A 17,028-nucleotide genomic window follows, 5' to 3' on the forward strand; every position below is an offset into this window, starting at 1 on the left:
CTATTTTATTAATGAATTTAATATTTGGGATAACAAGAGAAATGCGCTGCACCCTTTAACTTTAATTTAAAAAAAGGATACAAAAATAAATAAATTCGTTAAAAAGCATATTTTGCGTGGTCTATTTTCAAAATTTTGTTTAAATTTAATAATACATTTTGCTCGGAAAAATGAACGAATTTTTTTTAATTTTATTTAATTAGTAAATATCAAACCTTCCTATATTTAAAACGTCACTTTAAGAGATTTTGATTGAGTATCGTTTTTAAACAGAACAGGAATAAATTATATATTTTTTTAACAAGCACGGAATGCTGTATGAATTTCTAGTCGATTTGATGGCATTATGCATTAATAAGCGAAATTTTATTTTAAAAATTTAGCTTTTCGCTGAGTGGATGGAAAAGTCGCAACATCAAAGACAATAATTATTAAATTATAGTTTTTTTTATCAAAAACAAAATGTTGTATGAATTTCTAGTTGATTTGATGGCATTATGCATTAATGAACAAAATTTTATTTAAAATTTTAGCTTTTCGTTTATTAGATTAAAAAGTCGTGAAACTAAAGGCAATAATTAATAAATTAGAATTTTTCTCTAACGAGAACAAAATGCTGTATGAATTTTCAATTGATTTGATGAAACTATGCATTAACAAAAAAATTTTATTTAAAAACGTTTAGTTTCTCGTTGAGTGGATTAAGAAGTCGCGAAACTAAAGGCAATAATTTTATTTTTACATTGAATAAATTACTGTACTAAATGGAAGCATAAGTATTTTCCTTTTATTTGTACAATATTAAATTTGTTAATTTTTTGAAAATAATAAAAATTTCAATTTTTGAAATTCGACTTGAATCAATATAGGTTTTAATTTTTATTTATGTTTTTTTTCCATGTAGATTAAATCAGGGAAATCAGCTGTTGTTTATATGCCTATTGTTGCTACAACCACCGGTGTTATAAATGTTACTGTCATGGCGAAATCTCAACTGGCTAAAGAAATTATCACTCGACCACTTTTGGTGAATGTAAGTATATATTTTTTATTTTATTGTGTAAAATTAACTGGATGGCCTTCCTCCTTTTTGCATCGCTTGACTATACCCATCATTGCTACATTTATTTTCAACACAAAACAGTCGAATATTAAAAGGGAATCAAGGAATTTGATTCTGAGAAAATATGGTTATGCATGAGGACAGGAACTGCTTTTCCACAGCGTGTAACTATATTCATAGTGGACCATATTCACATTCTCGGAGAGAACCGATTTTCCACTTTATGTATTTTTCAAAACTTCGTAATCTTCAGAATGCAACAGATGGCAATCCAATCGTAATTTTTTTTTGAAAACTGGATATAAATAGTTTTTTTCCTTTGGACCTTCAATTTTTTTTCTAAAAATCTAGAATTCATTCACTTAAATAATACTAAAAGTTTTCTGATTATATTGGAAATTGTTTTTTAACTTAAATTAGTTTTGTTGGTTACCATTAAAAAAAGATAATGCTGATGAGGTTTAAAATCAATGCAATTCTTTGACCAGACTAATTTTGGTGAATTCTATTTTGGTTAAATAATTTCAGTTACCAATTATGCTTACCATTAGGAGTGTACTTTCCATTATATTGCAATTTCACTCACGAAGCAGCCTGCTACATTAAATTTCTTTATTTATTTTTGGTTATTATATAACTACATTTAATATTTTTCACTCATGATATTTATTAAAATTAATTAATATTAACCTTTGTTGTTTTGTAATTTTAATTGCATTTTGTATTAACATATTTTTGACCGGTGACGAATTAACTCGCCTTTTTATGTGCAAGCGTTGCTGATCAAGAACGAGTTAACTCGTCATTGCATTTGCAATGTTGAGTCAATTCATCGGTCAACAGCGCTTGAGCATGAAAACAATAATTAAAATATTTTACTTTACATCCATATTAAGTTACAAAATAAAAGGCAGTGACGACACAGTTTGTTAAAATTGCGGGGTAACAAAATGTTAATTATCTTGATTAAACACAGTTTTACACTAAGGTTTTTAAAAATAAAGAATCTAATTTATTAATGGCATTTTTTAATCATCATATCAATTTTTGGTCGTATAATAATTGTAAGACATAGTCGAAAAATGACAACTAAATAAAAGATATATTCTAAAACATGACACATACTTTGACTTAGAGGGCCGTGCTTTTTCTTTATTGGTACTACTGCCCAGGGTGGGCCATAGCCGGCCTCACTTTATTTTCCAGGCAGCTCAGTCCCTGACCAGTCTTGATCTTCCAGTAGAAGATTTTTAAAGTTTTTAAATCATTCAAGACATCATCAATCCATCTTTTCTTTGGTCTGATTCTTGGCCTGTTGCACGAGGGCTTCCAATAGAAGATCTTTACCACTCGGTTGTCAGGTAATTTCTCAATGTGACCAAACCGTGAAAGTTCCAAATTTTAACCATCAAACCATGAACCATCAAACCTTTTGCATTGTTTCTATGTTTGATAAGAGTTTCCAGTTCATCATTAGTTCTTATTCTCCAATAATTAAAAGTTAACTGCATTGCGCCATAAATTTTTCTAAGTATTTTTTGTTCAAAAATTAGTAAATTATTTATATCTTTTAGTATATGGTGTTTACAAGACGATAATAGTTAACAAGTTAAGCACAGTGTGAGCGAGCCAGGAGTAAAATGTTGTCCAGGCATAAAAACAGGAAAGAATTGGTATATTGTATCAGGTGCCATATATTGTATCAGGTGCCATTTGCATTGAATCACTTCAATCCTATCCACCTGAAGATGTTTTTTGAAGAAAAAAGCAAATAAAAACACTGATATTTGATAACAATAAGCCATAGATAACAATAAACGATATAATGATCACAGAAAGGGATAATTTTATCTTACATAGGAGCACCAAAAATTCTACTGAAATTAAAAAAACACTGATAACAACAAGCACTAATTGATAACAATAAACAATCGATAACAAAAAAACGATGTGATGATCACAGACTGCAATAAATTTAACATAAATATGAAGTGAGAAAATCGTGGAGTTATTTTGATTACATCAAGCGCTATCATATTAAGCAGAAACTACTGTATCATATTTTTATAAAACGCATTTAATATTTGGGCAACTTATATCTGTAACTGTTAAACAGTGTCACTTTTGAACTCCATGAAAAATGCAGGCTTGCTTGTGTTCTTTTTGACTTCTAAAATATGGACTTGCGTAGTATAAATTCATCATCACTACATGCAAAAATATCTTTTAAATAATGCTTTGGCGAGAAAACGGCTGCGTTATTTATGAGTCTGCGTGTTCAGTTGAGTCTGTCACCAAAGATAAATAATTTGGAGAAATGCTAAATTTAAACATAATTTTAATGAAAACTTAACAAAATTAAAACCATAGAAGAATAACTGAACAAGTAAAAGCTGAAGGAAAACGTAAGGCAGGTTACCGAAAAAAGAGATAAGTAAAGTAAAGAAAAGTAGAGAAAAAGAACAAAGTATCGCAATGGTTTCGATGGTAACGAAGTTTGAGATGACCACGATTTATTTCTTGAACTTCAGTTCAGTTCAAATAGATAACAAAAATTACTTTGAGCGTAGATTGCATATTTTAGGTTCGCCAGAGCATGAACTTTTAGAATCAAGTACGATGATTTCGCCACAGAAACTCATACACTCGACTGTTAAAGGCAACACAGGAGCGACCACGTCTGTGAAGTTAATACACCTCTCACATTCAGCAGTCAAAAAATCCGGTGACTCTCTCCCGGTCTTTCACAAGTACAGCAACTAGTGAGATCTGTTCATCGAATTATATCTCTGATAAAATTCTGGTGGGGGAGTACTTTGGCGTAACTACCACTACAAAAGTTTAACATCATTCACTAGTATATAAAGCATGCTAACTTGATTCTATCACGAGGTACCTTTTGATAGATGACGGTTGGCATGGTCGATAACTCCGCCCCCCCACAATGCGTTGTAAACTCCTAATTAAAAAAACATCTTTTACATTTGACTTCTTAATTTTCTTTTTCTAAATCAGTGTTTATGTTTCAGTCAGAAGGCATACCTCAGCAAAAGCATTCGAGTGTCTTACTCGATTTATCCCAAGGAGCGTATTTAATGAAGTATATGGATACAAATATTACAGAAAGTCCTATTGTGCCATACAGGCATGAACGTCTCTACGTTTTTGGTTCGAACAAGGCTACAGTGTCTGTATCAGGTGACAATATAATGTTTTTCTTCAACGTAATAATCTATGTAGTTTCTTAAAAACTACCCTATATTCATTCTTTTTTTTTTTTTTTTAAAAAAGAATAAAAATGAAATAGTATGAAAGTATTTAGATCCATTATCATCGACTTCAAAGTATATATTTCTGGAATCCTTTAAAATATACATGATAAAGAAACTAGATTGCACATCAGTGATCGAAAATTAATATTTATAGATGAAATGTTTCCGAAGTTAAGACCATTTATTGTTGAAATCGCTAAAAAAAGAAAAGAAAAAGATATCTTAAAATTATTAAAACCCAAATTATTTGTCTTATTGAAATAAAATTCATTCGTCCTTCGTTGGGAGCAACTTTTTTAGACTCACCCTCAATCGGACTGGTTTTTGATTCTTTTAACCCCTTCTCAGATTTAAATTATCCAAAATTGGAATTGGTTAAAGTTAAAGAACGTTTTTTTTTTCAGTTAACTATTACTTTTTGATCTCTGTAGTGCATATTATTATAGCTTAAATTTCTTACAAGAATTGTAAGAATATTATTGGAGATTAAATCATTATCGAAATAACTAATGTGCAGGGCATTTTGTTCTTTCATAAACGACAATTTTACCCAAGAAAACAAATCTTTTATTCATTAAACACCACTCCGGAAAAGACGTTTTGATCATTGGGTCGTTCTGCTCTAAAAGTAATTATTTTTAATACCGGATTGGCGATAATTTCCTCCTCCAATATATATATATTAGGGCTTACATTTACAAAATATATTATATATACACTTTATACCTTAAGAATAACTCATAATAAGCGATTATGAATAAAAAATAATAATTTAAATTTGGCTTTCATAAATTTTATCTGATTATTTCTCATCAGAATGATGTTCCAATTCGACGTACTTTCACCACTGATTTTAATGTATTTCTTTGCAGGAGACTTTATCGGTTCTGCTTTTCCTCATATGCCTGTGAATACTTCAACTTTGTTGAACAAGCCTGATTGGTGTGGCGAACAAAATATGTTTAACTTTGCCGCCAACTTGTACACTTTGCTCTACTTAAGGCTAAGTGGACAGAGACAGCTGGAAGTTGAAAAAGAAGCATTCAAGCACTTAAATGTTGGTGAGTGAAAATAATTTAAATTTGGATTTACCAACTAACCATGATCAAGACTCATTTTTGATCTCTAACGACCATGGAATGCTGCGAAATTTAACTCGGTCTACGACGACTTTCTGGTATTTTTCCTCTCGACAGCTTTAGCCAATATTGTGGCTTATTTAGGAGCGTTTGGGGTAGAATAAAGTATACTAGAAGCTGGAATATGCAAAGAACAAATGTAAAAAATTCCTAAAAATAGAAAAAAAATTAACTTTAAATGATTTTTTCTTCTTCAGATTTCAGGGCAAAAGTTCTAAACTTCCACACTTGCTTTTTAACTCACTAGTCACCCCCTAGTTATGAACATGTGTCAACATGTGTCAAACGGTTAAAATAATTCTACCCTTTTCTATATCAAATTAATATCCAGAAAACTGTAAAAAAAGTGTTAAAAATAAAAATAGAGCTTTAACAGAAAAAGGGAAGGGGGCTAATGGGCGAAATCAGGAGTCATGCTTTAGATTTATAGGATAATTTTAAATAAAACTATATATACTACATACTATACATTAAATTCCGTAGAATAAAGTTTTTGGATTTTGTATTACTACAGTGACATTTATAAGTGAGAGTGCATTATTTGTATTTGTAGTAAATTATAGGTAAAGAACGCAAGATCAAAATGAATGCCTTTATATATTGTGATCTAGTGTTTGGATTTCCGCGCTCAAAGATCAAATTTTAATATTTCAAAGAAAGTTTAAAACTTCAACTTTTTTTGAAATCTTATTACACAAAGTATTTAAATCTCATAGTTTAAGAGTTACTTACAATTCAAAATTTTTGCTTATGGAAAAAAAGTGGAAGTAAATAATATTAAAACGCAATAAATTAATGAACTGCCATATTCATTATCATTTCACTTCAAATATTACTTTGGGATAAACAAATCGAAAAATCCCTTTGGAAAAATAGATTTTATAAATGTGTTCAAAAAATGTTTTTGGTTCTTATAAGTAGTTCTATAGATCTGATGAAATAAGCAAAAAGCAAAATTAACAATAAGGGAACTAACCTTTCAATCTCTCTCCTAACTATTGAGACCATATTTTCCGGATTTTGGTTACTTACCATATTTCGCTCATCAAGAATCCTAATCTGTCGAAAAAAAGTATATTCTGAAAATATATTCATTCAGGAAAAGCATACTTCTGTACACGATTTTGCAACCTATCGATAAATCTTAAGCAAAGACATATAAACTAGTAATTTGAAATGTTTCTATTGTGCGCGCGATAAAGATTTTAGTTAGAACACGTAAACAGATAGCTTTTTATAATGTTACATTTGTTGCTAACGTATGTTAAAGTGAAAAAACTTAAGCTTGAAAACTATTTTAAACTATCGTCTGCTGTACTTTATTAGCATATTTAAAGTTCCCATTCAAGTTTAGAATACCTCCGAATCATTGAGATTGTATCGGAGAGCCTGATAATTTGTTCAGTAGATCAAAGGTTATTTAGGTGTTCTACTTTTTAATTATGTGCAATATATGTATAGATCCCATAACTGTGTCATTATTTTATTGCAGGCTATCAGCGTCAATTAAGTTATCAAAAAGCTGATGGTTCCTTTTCGCCATTTCGTTGGGATACACCTTCTAGCGTATGGTAAGTTCTGAAAAATCCACTCAGGTTTTCTGATTATGCATTTTGGAACAAAATAGATCTTTTACCAGTCCTAGATTGTTTTTAAAATAGACTACTTTTGCGATTAGCTTTTCATTTCACATTTTTATCCCCTTTTTTCATGTTTACTAATTCAAATGTTCGTGCTTGCTACTGCAAAATCTATTGTCAAATTACCAGTCCAGTGCACATCATGCAATTTGTCCTTACAGTTTTAGTCAATTCAGACGGTTCTCAGAAAAAAAAGGAAGAAAAGTTTTATGAATTAAAATAACCGCAACTTTCTAGAACTTATGATAAAGTGTATTTTTATTTTTCGAGATTCTGAATTTACTGATTAATTAAAAACGCATCTTACTCAAATGAGGGGATCAAACATTCTATTCTTTCTCAATAGAATAGACTTTTAATTAGACGATTTCTGAATAGAATAGACTCTAAATTAGAGGATTTCCCCAACTCTTCACACTTTTCCCCTCTTTATTACCATGGTATCCACTGATCTTGTTTTTTCTTCACACAAGTACATTCTAGCTTTTTTTATTGAAATGTACCTCTGTGAAATTTGCCGAAACCATGGCATGTAAGGATATAAATACTGCGTTCCTTTTTCTTATTTTAAGACGTTTGTGGTGTTGTGACTCTTTTAATGCAAAAGCACTGTTTCTACAAGCACCATTTAGCAGAGTATAAAAAGACTATTATTCAAAAAAGAATCCTTTCTCTTATTTTGAAATCTTTTATAGTGCTGTAACTCCCTTAAAGCGAAAGCACTGCTTCTGTACGCACCACTTAGCAGAGTATAAAAGCACTATTATTCACATAAAAAATTCCTTTTTTTTATTTTGAAATCTTTTATAGTGCTGTAACTCCCTTAAAGCAAAAGCACTATTTCGATATGCACCATTTAACACAGTATAAAATACTATCATTTAAAAAAAGTTCCTTTCTCTTATTTTAAAATCCTTTATAGTGCTGTAACTCCCTTAAAGCAAAAGCACTATTTCGACATGCACCATTTAACGCGGTATAAAATACTATTACTTTAAAAAAAAAATCCTTTCTCTTATTTTAAAATCCCTTATAGTGCTGTAATTCCTCCAAAGCAAAAGCACTATTTCTATACGTACTATATAGCACGGTATAAAAACACTATTATTCAAAGTTTCATTTTTCTTATTTGAAAGCAAAGACAGTGTTTCTATACGTATCATATAGCACAGTTTTAAAATAGCATTATTCAAAAAACAGTTTTAAAAAGTTCTTTTTTTTAATTTTAAGAAGTTTAAATTTCCGTGACTTCTTTAAAACAGAAACATTTTCAGGTTGACTGCATTTTGTGCGAGAATATTTCATAAAGCAACATTTCAAGAGTGGGAAAATTTTCTGTTTATTGATCCTAAAGTGATCGGTAAAGCCGTATCCTGGCTGCTGGATCACCAGAGTTATGAAGGAGCATTTTTCGAAACATCTCTCAATCCTCTGGATAGAAAAATGAATCTAACTGTGAGTAAACTTTTTATTTACTTTTTAAAGATTTAAATGTCACCTGTTCCTCCTGAACCGTAATAATTTTCCTATTTTGGACTTTGTTTCAAATTATTGTAATGAAGACACTTGACGAAATTCCACAATGAAAATCACAAACTTATTGTTAATGTTTTTCATACTTCTGTGCATATTTTCATTGCCTGTATTCAGCAACCACAATTAAGACATGGTTTTCCATTTGAGTTAAAAATTTTCGATATTCTCATCTTTGTATTTTTCAAACGGGCTTAAAAGCTTGAAACTTAGCTTTGTATTTGTCGAAATGTGTAATTACCAGAAATTATGAAAACATTACTAAAAGCCTAATTATTCCTTAAAAAAATACTAGTAATAGGTTTTTCTGATATTTAAACCTGTGTTTTGATTGAAAATTTTGTTGTCACTACTAAAAATATACCTAAAAAAACTGCGTTACAAAGTTTAATTACATATTTAATTTAAAAATTTTTACTTGAAACATAAGCTGCAAGATTATAAAATTTTACTTGAAATATAAGCTGGAAGAATATTAAATTTTTCTAGAAATGTAAGCTGTAGGATTGTAAAATTTTACTAGAAATGGAAGGTGGAAGATTAGTAAATTTTACTAGAAATGTAAGCTGTAAGATTGTTGAATTTCGCTAGAAATGTAAACTGGAAGATTGTTAAATTTTACTAGAAAAAGCTGGAAGATCATTAAATTTTGCTAGAAATGTAAGCTGGAAGATTGATAAATTTTACTGAATTTTTTTGAAATGTAAATATTATTTAGAGAATTGTAAAGAAATAATTTCATAATTCTTTCGTTCTTTAGCACGTTTTCCAAAACGGGAAACTTTAAAGTTCTTTTTGTGGTAATTTATTTTTGTTTAAATATTATTTTCACTGTATGAAGAGTCTTTTTACTTCAGTGCGAAAATTATGCATTTAAGGATATAATGCTTTAATACACATTTATTTTTATAATAAATTATACTTACGGAGAAAAAAATTTTTTTGGTCGCATGAGATTTTTTTACAGATCTTGGAAACTTTCGTATCACTAATTTCAAATCTGCCAACAATTTTTCTACTCAAGCTAAGGTTTTTTTAAATGCCATTTTTAATCTATTTTTTGTTGAAATGTACAAGTTTTAAAACAGTTATATATAAAAGGGACTTGCAAAAATGTTGCAACTAACTTATAGGGGAGTTAGGGACCATCATGAGGATTTAAACTGCGCAGGAATCTATGACCGGAAATGCATCCCTATTATGAACTATTAATATAAATAGGAGAATGGTCCCTAGCCGCGTACTATTACCGTTCCGGACATGGATTTCCTTGCAATTTTATTTCTGATAATGTGCCCTAGCTCTCCTAGAAGTTTGTCGCTCTACTTACGCCACCTTCTGTTATACTAGGCCCGCGTATACATTGTCCTCGCTTTTAAACTTGTACATTTTTCCAAAAAAATAGACTTAAAAAAAATCTGTAGCTTTAGGAATAAAACTTATTTCAGATTTGTAATCCCCACACTCGAATCAGGAAAGATCAAGTATTAATATAAATGCAACAAAAAATTTGTTCAACGGAGTCAATATAGTTAATCTGCAAAATAATTAGGTAATAAACATATTAACAGTTTTCAAGCTATATCGGTAACATATATAATATTAATAAATAGCTTATTTTTAGGTTGAACGATGGAGTATTGTTTGATTTGGTGTATTTCATATCCTTGTTTTGTCTTATAGTCAGGAAGATTGAAGGATCCAGTTCGATATAGAAATATTTCATTGACTGCTCACGTTCTTATTACACTAGCTGAAATGAATGATTTAACTGGAGTAAGTGTCCTAAATACTATATTTTAAGACTTAAATTGTTGTTTTTTTAAAAATTAGTTATTGGTATTATCCTTATTTTTTCAATCGCTACTTTATATTTTTTTTATCAATGATAAAACTATTATTAGTTATAAAACTATTGTATGTTGATGTCCCACAGCGGACTGATCGTTAAGACACGGTTCCCAGCAGATCACCGAAGTCAAGCATCACTGACTGCGGTCAGTGTGCGGGTGGGTGACCACTTGGATCAGTCTGCGTAGGGATCGAGGGTGTGCGGTATGGGTCCTCGTTAAACTGTGCTACCGTAAATTGCTAGACTTCGCGCGCAGGTCGTTGGGCTTCCGAAGCGGTGATGCCATCCTCTCTGCAGAGGATCAAAATTGTGATGGCATGTCTTCGGATCATCCTCAGGGATGTTTCCCAGACCGTCGCCAATAGCCCATTGTGCAGCTCTAGTGCGTCGTAAATGAACAAAACAAACAAATTGTATGTTGAAAATTCATAAATCATCGCATTTGTAGAAATCGACACGGTGCGTAGCGTTTTTAAAAAGTGCTTAAAGGTGCTTATTTTCGATTTCCTTTTTTTAAAAGCCCTTAAAGGTGTTTTTTTTTTATTGGGTGCTTTTAAAAAGTGCTTAATTTTGTCTTTTCGAAAATGAAATTTTTTTCTTTACAATGTCGATTTTCACCACGTATTATGAGCTGGGTTCGGTGAGATTATTGCGCTCTCGTGTGTAACTCTGCTGCATTTTGCAAGTAGATATTCTCAATTTCAGGCTTCATTTTCCACCCTCTGATATCGAACCGAAAAATCTCTTGATCATTTTATAATGGCTAATATAATCAAGAAAGAGTTCTTTGTCAGGAACTGGCTATTTTATCATGATCATGCAAATTCTTTGAAAATTATTTTGCATTTTGTTAATGCATATAGTGCTTAAAAATGTTTTTTGAATGCTTAAAAAGTACTTAAAAGGTGCTTATTTTTAGTTGAGAGATTTGGCCACGCACCATGATCGAATAAACACTTGCATTGCATGAAGCTGAAAACTGCGAGATTTTCTCACTGTTAGCCCCCACAATAATTAAACTGTAACTCACGATTTACGTTCTAAGGAACATATAGTTTTTGACAACACTGTGCAAAACAAAATATAGAAATGAGCCTTCGAAAATCTGAATTCGAAACCACAGTATCTTTGTCAGAAACGGAGTAAGGATAGTCTCAATTGTTTTAAACTCTATTTTATTTGAGGTCATTTTAATCATTATGAAGAAAATATTTTTAAAATTGTGGTAGACTAATGTATGAAGTTGAATCTTAACCTTCAGAATCTTTTCCTAATCATTATTGGGGTTTTTAAGATATTTTTTAGTCATCCAAAACTAAATTCTGAAGCTTAAAAAGTCATGAATCATACTTTATTTTTTATCATGAATTAACTTGAAAGATTTCAAGTACAAAAACATTAAAAAAACTTTTTTTTTAAATTTTTTTTTAAAGCTTGTTTGCTTAAAATGCAAGCTAAGAAAAGTTCGAGAAATGTGTTATAAATTCATTTATTTAAATTCGCAATTTTTACTATTCAATGAAAATTCAAGAATTTAATGCTTGTTCTATTTATTACCCTTTAACCAATAAAGTTTGAGTTGGATAAATTGACTGATAATATTTTTTTTAGTGAGAAGCGTACTCCGAATATTTTACAAGATTTCTCCGTACATTTGTTTTCTAAACTTTCCTCTTTATTTATTTTAAAAAATCCTTGCAAGATGAAGTAAAGAAAAACATTGTATATTGGGGTCGTAAATTAATAAGATTTAAACAATCAAGAGTAGTTTATTGGAGAATAAAACCTAAATTAGCCTCACTGAGAAAAGAGAAAGATTGTAAATTGTTCCTTTAACAGGATGCGCAGCGTTTTTAAAAAGTGCTAAAAGGTGCTTATTTTCGATTTTCGTTTTTAAAAGCCTTTAAAGATGCTTTTTTCATTAGATGTTTTTAAAAAGAGCTTAATTTTCCCTTTTTCAAAATGAGATTTTTCCTTTTCTATCTTGATTTTCGCTTCGAGTTATGCAAAAAGACGCAGCTCACATTCAACCTTTTCACAATTAATTCAACCCCAATCTATTTCGGCGTATTGTCAGTTCGTAGCGTATGAAAACAACAATCATTTTACATGATTTAAAATTTCATGATTTTTGACAATTGTCAAAAACAATGCCATAAGTTTTTTTTGTTGACATAACGGTTAAAACAAGACAAAACCGTCAATTGTCAAAAACTTTCCAACCCTGCCTAATTATGATATTTTTTAAAGTGCTTAAAAATATTTTTTGAGTGCTTGAAAAGTGCTTAAAAGGTGCTTATTTTTTGTTGAATAATTTGGCTACGCACCCTGTTTAATTGCTGATATTTTTACCCAATTCAATAATGATTGGTCATAGTTTGGATATGCTTTTATAGTTTTTGGTATTTTTAAGTGTTTATTCTCCTCTTTTAATACGGGCATTTTCGAAATCTTCTGTATGGTAATGGTAACTAAATGTATGTCTTGTATGGTAACTAAAATGTATGGTAATACTCGATCTTGGATAGAAGCAAATGTATAGTAAACAAATTAAACACGCTGTGACACATTTTTCAGAAAAAAAATTTAGTCAGTTCAGTGCTGGTACATGTTAACAAGAAAATGAATTTTTGACTGACATTAAGACATCCAAAGACATATAAGGATGATTTCTTCTTAGACGTTATTATTACTTTACCCAGATGTGTTTATTTGCTATTGCCCAACGGAGAGGAAAGTAACCTGATATCAATGGAAAAAACTAATGACTTTACAGGGGTCTGTTTTGAAGAAATTTGGGTCCGTTAACGGACCCTTCACAAAATATCTTTTCATAGAAACAGACCCTTCACAAAATAATTTATCTCTTAATCGGACCCTTCACAAATTTGTTTATCTTCATTATCGTTTTGTCAATCGAATAAACCCTTCCCGAGGGGAAAAGAAAAGAAAGACGGTTCGAAACGAACTAAGTTTTCCAAGTTTCTCTAAGTTTAAATTCCAAATGCAGTATTCTAAGAAACTATTTCTACTTTTACAAACATCGTGTGCACATTCTTACTGATATTAAATGATAAATATTTTAGAAAATAAATAATTGATCAATTTATATTTATTCATAATATTAGTTAATAGAATATTATGTAAATGAAAATTATTTTCTGGCAATTTTAAAAATAAAATATTATAAATTTAAGAATTGTTTAAATTTACTTAATGCGTAACACATTAAAAGTGATACATAACTAAGTTGTGTTATTTGAAATATGTCACTTGAAATTATTAAAAATGTGAGTGATTTTGTTTCCATTATTCGTCCAAAATGAATATTCTGTGTTGAGCAATATAGGTTGAATACCAAATATTTGCATGTTGCATCTCTAATTTAGTAGCAGTAATTGTTGAGCAGAATCTTGTATCTATTTACAATTTGAAAACTTCTAGAAAAGGTTTTTAGCAATTTTTGAAATAACAGGACCCTATTTGCACAAATTCACAAAAGCAGGACCCTGGTTGAAAGAATATGACTTAACGCTTATTTTATATTCACAAATTATGAGTAGTTTTTTTTCACAATTTTACAAAAACAGGATCTTTCACAAAATGTCTGGACAGACCCCTTCATTAATCAAACTTTTCATAATGGTATAGCGCCGAAGAGAAATTAGATGAAATTTTCTTTGAATACTACACAATGTTTCCTTTTAAAAAAAAAATAATAATAATGCCATTAACAATAAGTTATATGATTAATATGATATTGCATTTCAGGACATAGGCAATAAAGTTGCAAGAGCCAAACGGAGTGCCCAAAGATATCTGGAGAAGATGTTGCATACTGTTAAAGAGTCCAAAGAACCCTATGAAATCGCAATAGTTGCCTACGCATTGACTTTAGTCAATAGCGTCGATGGGGAAGTCGCATTCAATTTTCTGGACAGTAAGATGAAGGAAGTGGCAGGTACGCGATATTGGTCCAAAGACATCGTTCTGCCAACTTTGGCGAGAGTCGAGAACAACAGACCATACGTTATGCCACGGTTACCACATAAATATGATTCTGTTAATGTTGAAACAACAGCCTACGCCTTGTTGGTTCACGTCAAACGCCAAGCTGTGATACAAAGAGAGATCGTTCAATGGCTGAATACGCAGAGGTCTACGGCAAATGGCTGGGCTTCCACTCAGGACTCTATTATTGCCATGCAAGCTCTTATGGAGTATGCCATTCAGTCCAGGGTCAGAGATGTAATGGATGTAACAGTGACTGTTGAGTCGCCATCTACCGTTGGATTTTCGAAGCAACTTCAGATTGACGAGGACAACTACTCTGAGTTGCAAACTGTCGAAATTCCGAACGCTTATGGAGCTGTTATTGTGAAAGCCCAAGGTTCTGGGTTGGCTCTGGTGCAGCTATCGGTGCAGTACAACGTGGAGTGGAAGCATCTAATGACGCCACCTCCGATTCCTGCTTTTAATCTAGACGTGGCAATTTATTTCTGGGGTCGCAACAATTCTCACATAACTTACCAATCTTGTCAGAACTGGAACCTACTGTCCGAGAGCAGGATGAGCGGAATGGCCGTTCTCGAAGTGGACTTGCCAACTGGGTACATTATTGAACAGCATGAACTTCACGGTTACGTTCGTTCGAACAGAGTTCGTAATTTGAGGGAAGGTCGTTTTGAAGAAGGAAAAATTACTTTTTATTTTGAATATGTAAGTATTGCATATTTCGTATATTTAATTGTTCTTATATTTTTTCTTTATTTTACTTCGCCATCGGCGTTAAACAGTGATCGACATCAAATTCACGTCCATCAATTTTCAACCCCGTAGTTTTGAGCCCCACTCAGATTAAAATGAATTGCGGAATCAAACTTTGGGACAGACTTGCCTTTCTGGAAGATTTTTTTGCGAACCTAATCTACTTCAGCGTTGCAGAAAGCATGGAGATAATTGATTTCTCAATTAGCCGCTGATTTTGGTAGCGCAATAGCCGGATATAAGCTACTTCCACCAAGCTATCAATTTTTCGTACAAATTAAGATTATTTTTTTTAATAATATTTTTTTTTCAAATTCAAAAATGGTGTAAAAATTCAATTCTGTTAAAAAATTGGTGATTAATATTCAGTTTTGTTCAAAAATTGATGTTAGTATTCTAATAAAGAAATTTACGAGTTTCTCTCTAATAGCTTTCTCTTTAATAGTAAAAATTCCATTTATTAGATTTTGCGAAACGATACATTTGGAAATGTTATGCAAAATGGTAAATACAAACTTAATAAAATACATTTTATTTTCTTAATTTTGCTAACAATGAAACATTTTTAAGGACTGTTCGAACCCTGGAAATGAATTTGTTTTTGTTAAAAGTGTGGGAGAAAAACACTATAGAATCTGCCGTTAAAGTATTGCTTGATATGAAGCTCCAATTTGACAAAATAATGTGTTTTAAATCTCTCCTGGTTCAAAATATTGATGCACAGAATATAGTATGGCCAAAATACTCGTAATCTTTGAATATTTTATTTGCTGAAACTTAAAAACCAGTACTAAAATCGCACAGCGACGTACAATTTCAACCCACCACAAAACGGATAATAAGATACTATCAACACCTCCTAGAAGAGAGAAGGCCTCAGCACGGTTTACCATAAACGAGAAATCCGATCCTTTAGTCGTCTGAACCTTGTGACATCTTTTTTATTTACCTTTACTGCGCAGCTTATGTTCATTACGTCGGACTACTATTTTGATCTATGTTGAGGTCTTTTACCTTCTAACTGTTGATACCATCCTAAAATAAAAGTGGTTTTTTATAATTTATATCAGGTTACTTTGTCATGGTTTGTTACGTTTTTCATTCATCTGTTTGATAAGGATTCTACAAAAAAAATCTGCATACATTATTACCATATTTCGATTTATTCTTATTTCAACATTGTATGCACGGCATTTCCTGTTTAGCTGTATTATATACAATGTGATATTAAAAGCAGTTTATAAATCCTGTTTTTTGGTAGTAAGAGCGGCGTAATTTTATAAAAAATATGTTGGTAATTTGATTTATTCTTGTGTATCTTTCTTTATAGCTTGATATAACTCCGACTTGTGTCAAATTCACAGTGCAGCGTTGGTTTCCAGTAGCAAATATGACACGGTATTTGCCCGTTAAAGTGTATGACTACTATGCACCAGGTATACTTTATTACCATACATTTTCTCATTTATACAGCCCATTATACATTTCGTTTATTTTCATCTATTTTTTTAACTCATTAAAAATTACGACAAACCTTCATACAGTATCACCCAAATAAAACGCAACTCACAAAAAACGAGAAAGTAGCTCCATGGCTAGCATAAATCTCTCGCCAAGAATTAGGCGGTCAAAACTCACAGAAAGATGCTGTTCGTTCCGATAGTATAGAGCCGCTGTTTATACATCGACAGTAACCATGCCTTTCCTTAAAGAGTTTTTCGGGGTCTGCTAGATTACCAAAGGTCTGTGACCTCACCGATGT

At 31.1% G+C, this 17,028-nt stretch overlaps 1 protein-coding gene across 6 annotated transcripts in view; it reads left to right on the forward strand.

Annotated features, from left to right (window-relative positions):
- Nucleotides 1-17,028, forward strand: part of LOC107436484 (CD109 antigen) — a 142,897-nt gene that overhangs the window by 123,369 nt on the left and 2,500 nt on the right. For all 6 annotated transcript variants that reach the window (XM_071179413.2, XM_071179417.2, XM_071179419.2 and 3 more), the window contains 8 exons: nucleotides 905-1,033; nucleotides 4,093-4,261; nucleotides 5,208-5,396; nucleotides 6,967-7,045; nucleotides 8,389-8,569; nucleotides 10,331-10,423; nucleotides 14,271-15,218; nucleotides 16,597-16,702. In XM_071179413.2, the coding sequence (XP_071035514.2) occupies nucleotides 905-1,033; nucleotides 4,093-4,261; nucleotides 5,208-5,396; nucleotides 6,967-7,045; nucleotides 8,389-8,569; nucleotides 10,331-10,423; nucleotides 14,271-15,218; nucleotides 16,597-16,702 (1,894 nt within the window). The remainder of the gene's footprint in view (nucleotides 1-904; nucleotides 1,034-4,092; nucleotides 4,262-5,207; nucleotides 5,397-6,966; nucleotides 7,046-8,388; nucleotides 8,570-10,330; nucleotides 10,424-14,270; nucleotides 15,219-16,596; nucleotides 16,703-17,028) is intronic.

Source organism: Parasteatoda tepidariorum, chromosome 1 (genome assembly GCF_982258835.1).
Source record: "Parasteatoda tepidariorum strain Cologne lab strain chromosome 1, Ptep-v5.0, whole genome shotgun sequence".
Classification (NCBI taxonomy): Eukaryota; Metazoa; Arthropoda; class Arachnida; order Araneae; family Theridiidae; genus Parasteatoda; species Parasteatoda tepidariorum.